At 37.8% G+C, this 14,735-nt stretch overlaps 1 protein-coding gene across 1 annotated transcript in view; it reads right to left on the bottom strand.

The window, feature by feature from the left end:
* LAMA4 (laminin subunit alpha 4) overlaps positions 1-14,735 on the bottom strand; it is a 116,358-nt gene that overhangs the window by 17,224 nt on the left and 84,399 nt on the right. The window contains exons 20-25 of the mRNA XM_087973282.1: positions 14,153-14,295; positions 13,415-13,577; positions 9,281-9,408; positions 7,508-7,679; positions 7,019-7,150; positions 902-1,044 (exon numbers count right to left, since the gene is read on the bottom strand). Of these exons, the coding sequence (XP_087829408.1) occupies positions 902-1,044; positions 7,019-7,150; positions 7,508-7,679; positions 9,281-9,408; positions 13,415-13,577; positions 14,153-14,295 (881 nt within the window). The remainder of the gene's footprint in view (positions 1-901; positions 1,045-7,018; positions 7,151-7,507; positions 7,680-9,280; positions 9,409-13,414; positions 13,578-14,152; positions 14,296-14,735) is intronic.

Raw genomic sequence — 14,735 nt, 5'->3', positions numbered from 1 at the left:
ATGAAGTAATAGTATTTCCACATGTTCAGTGGCTGACCACTGAATAAAGGACACAGTACCCTTGCTTCACAGCCATCTTCTGATGATGCTGTGAATGACAATGGGCAACTTTATAGTTGGTGGGAAGCTTCACCCTCTGGCATCATTTTACATCAAGATCATTTCTTGCCATGTGTCCAGACTGCGCAGAACCCTGTCATGATGCACATGGAAATCATGGCTGTGCCTGTTATAATGCTGCACTGCCTTCTTCCAGAAGAACTGTAGTTGGGCGTTTTCATATTATGCAAACAACGCTGGCAAGTGCATTTCTGGGTGTGAAATTTTTTGAAGGATCTGACATGTTTTTCCCCACTGGCAAGTGTGGATTATAATAAAATAGAATTAGCTCATTTGGTTCTGATTCCTGTCTGATCTATCCAAGAAGGCAGACATCCAAAGAGGTACTTTGGTATTCTACAGAAGATATTCAATGAACAGCTATAATCAAAACTCAAATACCCCTCTCTCCCCAAAGAACGGAAAACAAGCAATATACAACAGATCAGGAAGTGATGTCTGCATTTGTGGAAAGAAGATTACATAAAATGAATGTATAATAGACTACATATTAAATGTGCCCCACTTGGCTGGAACAGAATGACCCAGTAAAATGCTAACGTATCTTTTCTCAACCTAGATGCCCTCCAAATGGGTGGGCCTCCATTATAAGATGCTCTCTAATAAATCGTCATTTGCTTTGCCTCCATTACTGCATAATACATGATACACAAATTATTCTACCTCCTATAACTGTATTTTAAATTCACATCATTATACTGTATGTATTATGTAATTTATAAATAAACATCAAGTTACAAATGAAAAAAAAAACCTTCTGAATGATTATAAACCAACTAACCTAGATTTTAAAATCTCGGTAGGAGCTCCTCCTATATAGACATCACTAAATGGCATGTTTTTCTTTTCATTTTCCACACTTTTTATATGTCTCCTATCCACTACCAAGATCATTTTCTTGGAATTATGATATATGACAGATATCTGAAATGAAGAAAAATAAAGATAAAAGACATAGAATAGAATCCAGTGAATTATTTAATTTATAATACATCTTTCATTTAGGAGTAAAAAGCAGTGTGCATTCTTCCCCTTGTATTTTCTACCGTAGGTTGCACTAAGGGAAAGTGACTGGCCCAAATCACCCAAGGGAGCTTTTGAGTCTGAGGTTCGACTATAACCTTGATGTTCTTGTTTGAAGTAAAATGCTTTAACTATTATACCTCTCTGTCTTTGGCCTTTTTGTCTATATCACACAACAATATACTGATGCCTTACAATGGTTCATTCTGTAAAATCAGAACAATTTGTCGAGAGAGAGAGATGATGGAAAGAGGAAAACACATTTTGAGGAGAGCTTTCTTTTCAAGTGTTTTGCAAGTAGGTCAAATGATAACACTGAAAGGTCAAATGATAACACTGAAAGGTCAAATGATAACACTGAAAGGTCAAATGATAACACTGAAAGTATGGGAAGGAACAACAAAGACAGCCTTAAAATCTCCATTACTGTCAGCTGTTCAAGGTAGGTCAGGTCAAGAAGTAGAGGATTTCAGGAATGCTATTTATTCTTATAAAATATAATAATAGAGCCTTGAAAGCCTGTTCAAAACCTTCACTGCTCCCCTTTAAGGACAAAGTAGGATTGTACTTAGTCTTTTTCTTACACTTTCTATTTTCTCAGAGATTAATTATTTTATCTGTTTCTTTATCAAGATCACAGTATATCTATCTATCTATCTATCATTATTTTCAAATAACTTAACATATCCAACAGATTTTCCTCATAATAAGAACTTTGTGAGGTGAGTTGAACTGAGAGACAGTGACTGGCTCAAAGTCACCCAGGTGATTTTCCCTAAGGTGGGACTTGAACTCATGATTTCTTGCTTCCAAGCCTGGTGCCTTAACCACTGGACCAAACTGGCTCTCTTTTAGGGTATGTATATATGTATGTAAGTATGTATGTATGGATATATGGATGGATGTATGGATGTATATGTACAGTGTGCATGCATACATGTACAGTATGCCAAACTTATTCATGTTTAGCAATGAAAAATGTAAAGGAACAGAGCTCAGGACAAGTTATGAAGAACAGCTTAACAAGTATTTTTTTAGTATTTATTTGATTTGTCAATCGCTTACAAGATACAGGTATAAGAATAAATACAGTTTTGAATACATGAGATAGATACTTATAAGAAAAATAAAAACAATAGGACAGGGACGGTAGGCACGATTGGTGCACGCCCCCTACTGGCCTCTTAGGAAGGGGGTGAGGTCAATAGTAGACAGTCTAAGGTTAAAGTGTTAGGGGAAGAATCCACAGAGTCAGGGAGAGTATTCCAAACATTGACCACTCTGTTGCTGAAGTCGTATTTTCTGCAGTCAAGTTTGGTGCGGTTAACCTTGAGTTTGTATCTATTGTGTGCTCTTGTATTATGATTGAAGCTGAAGTATTCATTTGCAGGTAGGACATTGCAATGTATGATTTTATATACTATATTTAGATTGGACCAGATGTGGTGTAGTTCTAGATTTTCTAGGTCTAGAGTTTCAAGTCTGGTGGCATAAGGCAGTGATCCCCAACCTTTTTACGCCGCGGCCCGGTACCGGCATCAGCTGGGCGCCACGGCCCGGTACCGCATCAGCTGGGCGCGCCATCTTTTTGATGAAAAGCCCGGTGAGCTTTCTACCCGGAAAAGCTCATCGAGCGCTGGCGCCGCCATCTTTTTGATGAAAACGTGCTCCGGTGAGCTTTCTACCCAGAAAGCTCACCGGAAGCACTTTTTCATCAAAAAGATGCGGCGCCAGCAAGCCAGCGGCCCGGTAGGAGTTGTTCCGCGTCTGGTACGGTCCGCGGCCCGGTGGTTGGGGACCCCTGGCATAAGGTATTGTGCAATGAGTAGAGGACTGGAGAACTCTTCTTGTGAAATATTTCTGGACTTTTTCAATTGTGTTAATATCAGATACACGATATGGGTTCCAGACTGATGACCTATATTCAAGTATAGGTCTAGCAAATGTTTTGTATGCTCTAGTTAGTAGTGTGATATTACCAGAGAAGAAGCTACGTAGGATTAGATTAACAACTGTTAAGGCCTTTTTGGCTATGTAGTTACAGTGGGCTCTAGCACTTAGATCATTTGAGATGAGTACTCCAAGGTCCTTGATAAAGTTTGGATCCTCAACAAGGTCTTGACTATTTAGCTTGTATTTTATTTTCTGATTTTTTTCTGCCAATATGTAAGACAGAGCATTTATTTGTTGAGATTTGAAGTTGCCATTTGATTGACCATTCTGATACATAATCAAGGTCTTTTTGGAGGGTAGTAGTATTGTCTGTGGTGTTGAATAGCTTTACATCATCAGTGAAGAGAATGCAGTTGCTCTTAATATGATCACAGAGGTCATTTATGTAGAATATGAAGAGAGTTGGTCCTAAAACACTGCCTTGGGGGACACCACTGTTGACAGGTAGAGCATTTAATAGGACGCTCCCAATTTTGACCATTTGTTGTCCATTTGTTTGACAGGAATGCTTCTATCCAGTTATGTAGGTGTCCAGAGATACCATAAGATTTTAGTTTTAGTAGTAGTTTGTCGTGTACCACTGAATCAAAGGCTTTACAGAAGTCTATGTACATTGTGTCTATTGCTTTGCCCTGATCGAGTTGTGTAGTCCATATGTTTTTGCAGAATAAGAATTGCAGATTACAGGATAGTTTTTTTCTGAAACCAAATTGTTTATTAGAGAGTAGGTTGTTTGTCTCTAAGTGGAGGATAATGGATTGGTTAATAATTGATTCCATGACTTTACAGGTGATGCAGCATAAGGAGATTGGTCTGTAATTTTGAACTAGGCTGGGGTCTCCCTTTTTGAAGATGGGGATGACCGTGGCTTGTGACTATATTTTTGCCAAGGAGCTGGTCCTGAAAGATTTTTCAAAGATTATGCTTAGATGTTGTGGCTCTGAGGCTCGAGCCTGCATTGTTGGAGGAAGAAGACTCGGACGATGGGGAAGAGGAGGAATTGGGAATGCCTTCCTCCCCAGGACCTTCCTCTTCGGCAATGCCTTCCTCCCTGATTGTGCCTCAGGTGTCGGCAGATAACCAAGAGGGAAAGCCTGAGGCTAATCAGGAGAAGGAGGAGGGCATCTCGGAGCAGCCTCTGACAGAGAATCAAGTAGACGAATGCTGGCTTGATACTAGACAACGTCACAGGAAAAAGTGTGAGCTGCAACGCAGGAAGCGGGGACAAATCAGAGACTGAGCTGAGTGACTGACACACCCCACAGGGGATAAAAGTGGGTGTGTTTTCTCTGAGAGCTCCGTACGGGACAAAGTGTGAGTTTTTCTGTAGAGCTTCGGTATATTCTGTTTATTGGGGGCCTTTGTGATTTATGGTTCTGTTATCTTGTCGGACTTGGCAGGCAGTGTGTGTGGTACTGCCAAGAGCACTGCCTGCTTCAAAGAATTAACTCTATAGTTGATGAATCTTCTTGCCTGCCTGTATTTTGCCAGAGTTGTGGACTTTCCATTCTCATTGGAAAGGTGAGACATAACACTTAGAGGTTCGACTATGGCAGTGGATAGCTTTCTTAAGAAGTAGGCACATATTCTGTCTGGTCCAATAGATAGAGATGGTTTTAGATTGCGTAGTGCTTTTTCAACATTGTCTTCTGTAAAATCGATATGTATTAGATCATTGTAGTTTTCTGTGGTTCAACTAGGAAATACTGGGCTTGATCCATTGCTGTTTACAAATACTGAGCCAAAGAACGTGTTAAAGAGGTTGGCTTTGATAGTGTCGCTGCTGCAGTCTTTGCCATTAGCTCCTTTCAGGGGTGGGATGGACCTTGAGTCTTTTAGTTTGTTGTTTACAAAATTGTAGAGAGCACGGGTGGAATTTGTGCGTAGAAGGTTTTCCTCTTGTTTAATGTGATAATTAGTGCATTCAGTTTTTATCTGGTGGCATAGATTTTTGTATCGGCTTTTGAAGTTGGCAACGTGACCAGATTTGTTTTTTTGCCAAAGTGATCTCTTTTTGGACTGAAGCTTCCTTATTGTTATGGGTAATCTGTTTTTCCTGGTTTTGGGAGTTGTTATTGGTACATATAGTTTGATGGCTCTTTTGATTTCTAGTAAGAATATGTTATAATGGTCTTCAACAGTATTGCATTCAGTGAATATAAATTGCCAATCAAGGGAAGAGAGATTGTTGATTATAAGATCATAGTTGTCTTATTTGAAGTTATAATTGGGTATTTTGTCATTGTGATGATTTTTGTGTGGACATATGTTGAGACAAAAGTCAATCATGTTGTGGTCACTGTTGGAAAAGGGTTCTTTAATTTGTATTCCGTAAATTGAATTCAAACTATTGCAGAAGATGAGATCGAGGCAGTTGTTAAGCCTAGTATTGTTGGTTACTAGTTGTTCCAGTCCCAGATTTGTTACAGCATTGTAAAGGGTTGCATGTATGGGTTCAGTTGTACATTCATTTAGGGTCCAGTTAATATGAGGTAGATTGAAGTCACCAAGAAAGATAAAAGCGTGTGGGCAGGATGCTGCCCATGTTAGTAGTGTATTTAACTTGTTTATATGTTTGATGCCATAATCAGGGGCTCTATAACATAGTAAGAACCAAAATGTGATATTTAAGGTCAGTTCACAGATAATGGTCTTAGGAAAAGCATTCCCTGTATTTTGCATCAAGCTGAACAAAGGATAGGTTTAACAATTATAGTAGGTGGAGGATGATCTGCAGACTAAACAATCTTCCTTCCCTGTTCTTTCTTCGCAGTATTTTGAAAGTTTGTGATTTAGGCACCTTAATTTTCTTGGCCTAGTAAATTATAATTTCAGGTGTTTGGTCCTAGAAGATTACAGAATTCCAGACTTTGCTGGTCATGCTGCTGATGTCTTCCCAGCAGAAATGCATAGAAGAAAAGTTGCTGTTGGCTCAATGTAGTCCTGATGATATAATCAGGAAAAAAAATGCAATTTTAAAATAATCCTATCTTAGGCACAAAGCCATTTGGGTAACCTTGGGCCTGTCACTCTCTCCATCCTAGAGAAGAGACAGTGGCAAATCATTTCTGAAAACTTTCCCAAGAAAACCGAGGCAGTGAGAGTCAGGTTCAATTCAACCAAAGAGGAAAAAAAAAGATTGAAGCCGTTTACATTAGAAGATCTGTCTGCTGCAATTCACAGCAATTGATGTATGGCTTTGTGTACATATGCATATATGTACAATATCTTTTTAAAAATAATAAAGGTGGGATATAAATAAATAAATACACATACACTTTAGTGCTTATACCAAAGCCTTCTTCCTCCCAACATCCAAGGCAACAGATATGTCAAGGTTGGGGATGGGAGTGGGACAACAGCTAAAGGTGATAAATCCTGATACTGTATAAAGTTTCCCTTGATGGTTGCTGCCTTTCCAGCTTTATTCCTAACAGTTTGTTATAGTGTTTATTTATTTATTAAATGTATATGCCTTGCTTTGCATCTATAAGGTGACTCTGGCTGTCGGACAGATAGCATTCATTGTTTGGAGTCAAGATCACTCTACAAATTAATTCTGAGAACTCTTTACTTTGCTTCCTCTTCTATGCTGAGTCCTTTTCTTTCTAAAGTTCAAAAGTTATTATTGGTGGTTAATCATTGTGAATTGAAAAGGGAAAAGAAACCCTTTTTGGAACCTTTATTCAATTGTTGTTGTTTTTTATTAACAAGTATTCGTTCTTTCACTTTGTGTTGGGAAAATTATATGTGTTGGCACTTCAAACTAACACTGGTTGATGATTTACCCTGAGATCCACCTTTTACATGCGTACTGCCCTTAATAGGCACTGTTAATAGGCATATTAATTCTAGGGGAATCTGCATGTTTTGTTGCTGGTTAGACAAGCTAGACAGAAATGCAGATAATTAAGCAATTCACCTCATGGAACTTTGCATCATTAATCAGAGCCTTCTTCATATTATCTTCTAGAATCACAGGGCCATTACTGAAGCCGAAATCATACTGCAGATACAGGTATCCATTTTGCATCTCCAGGCTGAAAAACATACTCTGCATAACCCCAAAATTAGATTTTTCAGAAAAGATAGGATTTTTTAGAGGTTAAAATGTATATTTTATACTCTTCCTCAGCTGATAAATCTATTAAGACTAATTAATTACTATTCTGCTTCCCATTATGATAGTCCTTGAAGCAATTTACAATCAACAGGCAACATTCAAATTCAAGGAATAATCTAAAGCAGTATGAAATGATATGAAAATAATATCCAAATAACTTCAAATAATCAGTTGGATCTTCTTCAGAAACAGAATTTAAATAATTTACTTCTTGCTATATCTGAACAGATATAAATCAACAAGATAAGAACTCATAAAATGTGTAATTTCCCCACCCTTTTTACTTACTCCATTAACCATCAGAAGGAGAAGACCATTATCACTTGGTGTTCGAATTTCTATATCAAAACGAGTCACAAGACCAAACTTCCCTCTGCTCTCAATATTCTTTGCCAAAGCATAACCTGAGCCATCAAAGAAGTAGTTTACAACTCGGCTCTGGGTAAACGCCAGTTTATCTCTAACATGAAATAAAAAAAGACATAAAGAAATATTAGGAAACTGGACTATATCATACATGAGGGGTGTCAAACTCAAGGCCCAATGGGATGCTTAAATCTGGCCCATGGGGCCGGCCTGGAAATATCAAATACCTGCAGTGCCTCTGGCAGCTAAAACGATCTGCATGTGGCCCTCTGTGCCTCGTTTTCACCCTCCATGGCCTCCTGCATTACTCTGCCAGCTGAAAATGGGCCAAAAACAGCCCCTCAAAAAGGACAAAAAATGGGCTTCATGGCCCATTTTCAGCCAGCAGAATGCTATAGGAGGCCATGGAGGTAATAAATGAGGTGCAGAGGGGCTGTACATGGACCCTCCGTGCCCCATTTTGGCCGGCATGGTGCTGCAGGAGGCATCGGTCCTGCCCCCCCTGCCACCACCAGCCCGCAGAGAACTACAATGCTGATCCAGTTTTTGACACCCCTGTCCTACACTCTGGAGATCTAAGATAAAAACCAGATTCAGATGGAACAAACCGACATAATTGATCTGAATGGCAATTGATTATCTAGTCTGGCATTCACTGTATGGTTTAGGAGATATACTTCTGAAATGTTTACTGGAAAGGCAGGATTAGCCCTGCTGTTAAGAGAGCCTGAGACAAATGACCCGGTCATTTTCTCTTTTCCTATTGGGGGGCAGAATTGAATAGCCCCAGGGCATGTCATAAACTATTTACCACTTTGGGTATGATAAAATAGAAAGAGAGCGCCATTTTGGTTTTCACTCTAGGATCTTATTTTCATTCATTTTGTATTAAATACTTTTGACTTTGGAAAAGCCTAAAAAAGGTTAACATAATTTTTGATAGATCTTAAACATGCTGAACTGAAAGGGATGTGTACAAACTAATGGAAAGAATTATCAATGGGTGCCTTTTGAATAAAACAGCAATGTCTTAGAAATTAAAACAAAGAATGATCCCATTCCCATAAAATCTAAATGTATTGGTCAGGAGTTATGTGAGCCTAGGTAAGATATAAGCCAATCAGAATTTTGAGGAAAGCGATAAACAATCAGACCAATGAGCATGTTGTCTCACATGGAAAGTTCTCTTGATCTCCTAAGCTTGGCCATCAATGCAGCTTGTCTCACACACTTGTACTTTATGCACCTGTGCAGCCTCTCACTTTCTTTTCACCCCACTATATTTACATCTGAAATGTTTGAAGTTATTGGTTAAGAATTAAACATTGTATAGCCCTGCTCACCAAAGCAGGGCATATATTAGTTTTGATTGTTGGTGCAAACATCTACCTTTTGTTGAATTAATATTTGTTAACTGTGAAATGGCTTTTGATTGCATGGTAGAGATCAGCCAGTATTTTGGATGCATTACTGCATGGTTGAGATCATAGATGCTGGAAGTTCAAAAACATGGAGTATCAGTATGATCTCCTGTGTCCAGATACTTTGGCGACTCCAAAATCATAAAACACTCTGGATCTGTCTGGCCACTTGATAAGTCTTATTTTTGGAAATGATTATACCCAAGGTAAAAGTACTTTTATTGATTGATTGAGGGATTGATTTGTTCAGGCTACCCAAGATGGATCAACTTACCTGATACAAGGTATTGGTTTGGTAACATTATAGATGTTTTTGAAATTATACAGACTAATGACATCATCATTCAGCGTGGCAAGTTCCAAGCATCCAATAAAGCCAGGCAAGTCCAAACTTGGAGGGACCTTTAAAGAGAGTATACACATAATTCAGATTAATCTCATAACCCTCACAGGTTTATTCTTTAGTTTAGTGAGCAAAAGCATATTTTGCAACTTCTCCTTCTGCTTGTTGAATTATTTAAACTCAATCCATTCATATGTAGACTAAACTGATAAGCCCTATTGTTTTTGCTATTAGTTACTAATCATTTCCTCATTGCTTGCAACACTGATTTAGTGCCCTTTCAACTCTATCACAAATACACATGTTTTGTGTGTGTGCATGTGTGTGAGATAGTATATATATCTATCATACATACATACATATACACATATAAGTGCACATATATAATATACACCAGAGGTGGTATTCAGCAGGTTCTGACCAGTTCTGGAGAACCGGTAGTGGAAATTTTGAGTAGTTCAGAGAACCAGCAAATACCACCTCTGACTGGAGATTTTACAGTATCCTACCCTGCCACGTCCACCAAGCCACGCCCACAGAACCAGTAGTAAAAATATTTGAATCCCACCACTGATATGCACACACACACACATCACACACACACACACACACGCATTTTTCTAATTCTACCTCAATACCTATATCAATGATTAGACAATCAATTTCTAAATATAATTAATTTATCTATTGTTTAATTGATTGATTGTTTTAATTGATCAGTGTGATTAGAGTGTTTAATGCAGACAGTGTGATTACTAGTTAATATTAAAAAAAATCAGGCTTAATGTAATTTAATTGATTAGTAAAATTAGTGATTCAATGAATTTAATTGAACAGTGTATTTAACAATTAGTGTAATTAATTAATTAGGCTGATAGTTGCTTAGCATAATTACTTGACTAGAGAGATTATTGTAATTGATTAATTGGTGTGATATTGGCTATATTGATTACCCAAAATTGTTTTATTGAGTAATTTAATCAACGTACTATCTCAACAAACCCACCATGCCAGTAAAAAAATCCAATACCAAACCACAACCTAAAAAAAAAAAATCCCCACCAATGAACCACAAGACTCCTGCACATGCTTTATATGCTCTGTAACTCTAAAGGTTAATGAAAATTCCATCAAATGTTCTCTATGTGAAAAATACGCTCATCATGACTGCCTGGAATTACCCAAGCAAATGACTCAATTCCTAGAAACATCCAATTATGCATTTCCATTTTTCTGCCCACCATGAAAACCCAAACTGGACAAACATATAGCCCTGTTTGAAAGAGTTGACTCTATAGAAAGGTGAATATCATACCTTGACACCATAGTAGCATCCCTGGACACTTTAAATGAAAGATTAACTAACCTTGAAAAAAAGAAGAAGACACAACACAAAAACCTGAACATCCAATAGCTACAAACCAACAACTGCAACCTAATCCACAAAAAAACATAAATCCAACAAATAATGATATCCCAATCTTCGTCAGAGAAGCTGTCGAACGCGAACAAAAGCGTCCTAATGCCATCTTATTTGGTCTAGAAGACATCAATAACAATGATGATATCAACAATTGTCCACAACATCATCAGTGACTATCAAGCATCAACTATCTCCCCTGATGAAATACTTGACATTTCTCGCATTGGCCGAGAGCTCAAAAACAGAGATGGCTCTGTGGCCCCACGCTTCTGCAGCGTCATTTGCAAAAATGAATTAAGCAAACGTAAATTCATTTATACTATAAATTCACTTGCCAAAAACAACACCAACCATAAAAACCTCCGATGTCGTCCTGACCTAACCTTACAGCAACATGCCTGCTCCCATATACTACGCACAGAACTCAAAAATCGTCTAGACAATGGAGAGAAGGACTTGTACATTGATTACCGTGCAGACTGTTTCAAAAGAAAGTCACACAACCCACAACTCAGCATCCAAACCTTCTTCAACCAATCCACCATCACCCAAGATTAGGCACGCATGCCCCCAACTATCTCAATTCAAACTACAACTGGCCTTAAATGCAAGCTACTCAATGCAAGAAGCCTTGTAAATAAAATACCTGAATTTCTCTTCTTACTAAATATGGCTAAATTCAACATCATATTTGTCTGTGAAACATGGCTCAACACACCTCTCCCTGACTCCATTACCTCAGTAAGGGACTATCATGTTTACCGATCAGATTGTGAAATCCGTAGAGGAGGTGGTGTTGCTATCTTCTATAAAAAGTCCTTACATCTAAATAACATCCAAGTTACCCAAGAGCTTGCTCTTCCTGAGACCATTATCTGTGAACTGACCTTAAATATCACATTTTGGTTCTTACTATGTTACAGAGCCCCTGATTATGACATTGAACATGTAAACAAGCTAAATACACTACTAACATGGGCAGCATCCTGCCCACACGCTTTTATCTTTCTTGGTGACTTCAATCTACCTCATATTAACTGGACCCTAAACGAATGTACAACTGAATGTACAAACGAATGTACAACATACATGCAACCTTCTACAATGCTGTAACAAATCTGGGACTGGAACAACTAGTAACCAACAATACTAGGCTTAACAACTGCCTCGATCTCATCTTCTGCAATAGTTTGAATTCAATTTATGGAATACAAATTAAAGAACCCTTTTCCAACAGTGACCACAACATGATTGACTTTTGTCTCAACGTATGACCACACAAAAATCATCACAATGACAAAATACCCAATTATAACTTCAAATAAGGCAACTATGATCTTATAATCAACAATCTCTCTTCCCTTGATTGGCAATTTCTATTCACTGGATGCAATACTGTTGAAGATCATTATAACATATTCTTACTAGAAATCAAAAGAGCCATAAACTATACGTACCAATAACAACTCCCAAAACCAGGAAAAACAGATTACCCATAACAATAAGGAAGCTTCAATCCAAAAAGAGATCATTTTGGCGAAAAAGCAAATCTGGTCACATTGCCAACTTCAAAAGCCGATACAAAAATCTATGCCACCAGATATAAACTGAATGCACTTATTATCACATTAAACAAGAAGAAAACCTTCTATGCACAAATTCCACCCATGCTGTCTACAATTTTGTAAACAACAAACTAAAAGACTCAAGGTCCATCCCACCCCTGAAAGGACCTAATGACAAAGACTGCAACAACGACACCATCAAAGCAAACCTCTTTAACACATTCTTTGGCTCAGTATTTGTAAACAGAAATAGATCAAGCCCAGTATTTCCTAGTTGAATCACAGACAACTACAATGATCTAATACATATCAATTTTACAGAAGACATTGTTGAAAAAGCACTGCACAATCTAAAACCATCTCTATCTATTGGACCGGACGGAATGTGTGCCTACTTCTTAAAAAAGCTATCCACTGCTATAGCTGAACCTCTAAGCATAATCTTTGAAAAATCTTTCAGGACCAGCTCCTTGCCAAAAATATGGTCACAAGCCACGGTCATCCCCATCTTCAAAAAGGGGAGACCCCAGCCTAGTTGAAAATTACAGACCAATCTCCTTATGCTGCGTCACCTGTAAAGTCATGGAATCAATTATTAACCAATCCATTATCCTCCACTTAGAGACAACCAACCTACTCTCTAATAAACAATTTGGTTTCAGAAAAAATCTATCCTGTAATCTGCAAGTCTTACACTGCAAAAACATATGGACTACACAACTCGATCAGGGCAAAGCAATAGACGCAATCCACATAGATTTCTGTAAAGCCTTTGATTCAGTGGTACATGACAAACTACTACTAAAACTAAAATCTTATGGTATCTCTGGACACCTACATAACTGGATAGAAGCATTCCTGTCAAACAAATGGACAACAAATGGTCAAAATTGGAAGCGTCCTATCAAATTCTGTACCTGTCAACAGTGGTGTCCCCCAAGGCAGTGTTTTAGGACCAACTCTCTTCATATTCTACATAAATGATCTCTGTGATCATATTAAGAGCAACTGCGTTCTTCTTAATAACGCTCTGTGAGCGTTCACAGAGACAATGCACAGAACCATTATTGCTCTTACCTTAAAATCTGGAGGCACTCCTCCCACATAGAAAACAGTATTTTTAGCATCTAGATCCAAAAGAGAAGCATCACCTGGGGCCTCTCCTTTATTAATAAACTTTTCCTCAGCTGTGCTGGTAAGGCTTGGGATTGTCAAAAACACTTTGCCATGCTTGCCAATCCTATTGAAGAAAAAAAGTCAAAAATGGAGCTCCTGCAATTAATTGCTTGATTGAATGGTTAACAATTTCTGCATCTGTGTTTTTCAAGAGACAGTCAACAAGGGACAATACTTTGCCTGACATTATTAGTATTCTCAGTGATGAACTCTCTCTATGATTTTGATAGATCAAATCTTGAGATTATTTGGGATACAGTCTGAAATACTTTGAAGGAAAAAAAATGGAAGAATGCTTCCATTGCTCATGTTATTTATCTATTTACCTATCTATTTATTTATTTACCTTTTAGAACTTTTTAGCATATATAGTGATCATTTTAAAAACGGTAGGGTTTTTAAAGAAAAATATTATTTTTCCTTCCTTTTGTTGAGGCAATCAACAGGGATAATTAAGCAGCAATGATAATTCAGCAGTGAATACAAATTACAATAATTAGGGATAGCTATTTTGCCAGGTTGTTGATAAGTACAATTAACACTATTAGCAGTCTCCACAAGTGTCTACATTGCCTTGAGGTTTTCTAATGCAATCATATAAGGAATACATCACAAAAGTAGCAGTTGTAAACACATTACCTCTCTATTTTAATCAGATTGAAATGTGTAGGCCAAGAGCTGATTGGCTTAGAATCTAGAGGTATATTCACATCACCAGCACCCAAATTATAAACGTAGACCAGGTTCCCATTCTTAATTGCAAGACCCACATAATTTTTTGTCTAGAGAAAAAAATGAACAAAACATGCATGTGAAGGTTTCAAGAGAAATAAAAAGCTAATTAGCTTAGCATAGTTCTGCCTCCAGTTGGAAAACTTAGAGAATACAAGGTCACCCTGGTTTCTAGCTTTGTAATGTTCTGAGAAATGGTTAACACAGCACCTTGAAAAATATGATCTAGTGAAGAGAAAGGGAAGCTGAACTCAGAAAAGCCTTGACAAAAATATATTGATCTAATCAAGTTACATATGTCAGTGGCAGAGAAATGTATTGTCAAAGTAAGCTTTTAGCAGTCAGGAACTGCACTTATTTTTTCATTTGGGGTACAGGATCAAAATGAGGGAGGGAAGGAATAAAAAGATGAACCCAGTATTTTTCCCTATGGATTTGTGGAAAATATGCCTTTTCTTTTACTTCTAAGCTATATTAAAATCTATGTTAG

Source organism: Notechis scutatus, chromosome 1, assembly GCF_049901735.1.
Source record: "Notechis scutatus isolate UNSWTSFEM ecotype Mainland chromosome 1, rNotScu1.2, whole genome shotgun sequence".
NCBI lineage: Eukaryota > Metazoa > Chordata > Lepidosauria > Squamata > Elapidae > Notechis > Notechis scutatus.
Note: the sequence above shows the minus strand (reverse complement) of the source record. Positions and strands in the feature narration are given on the sequence as shown.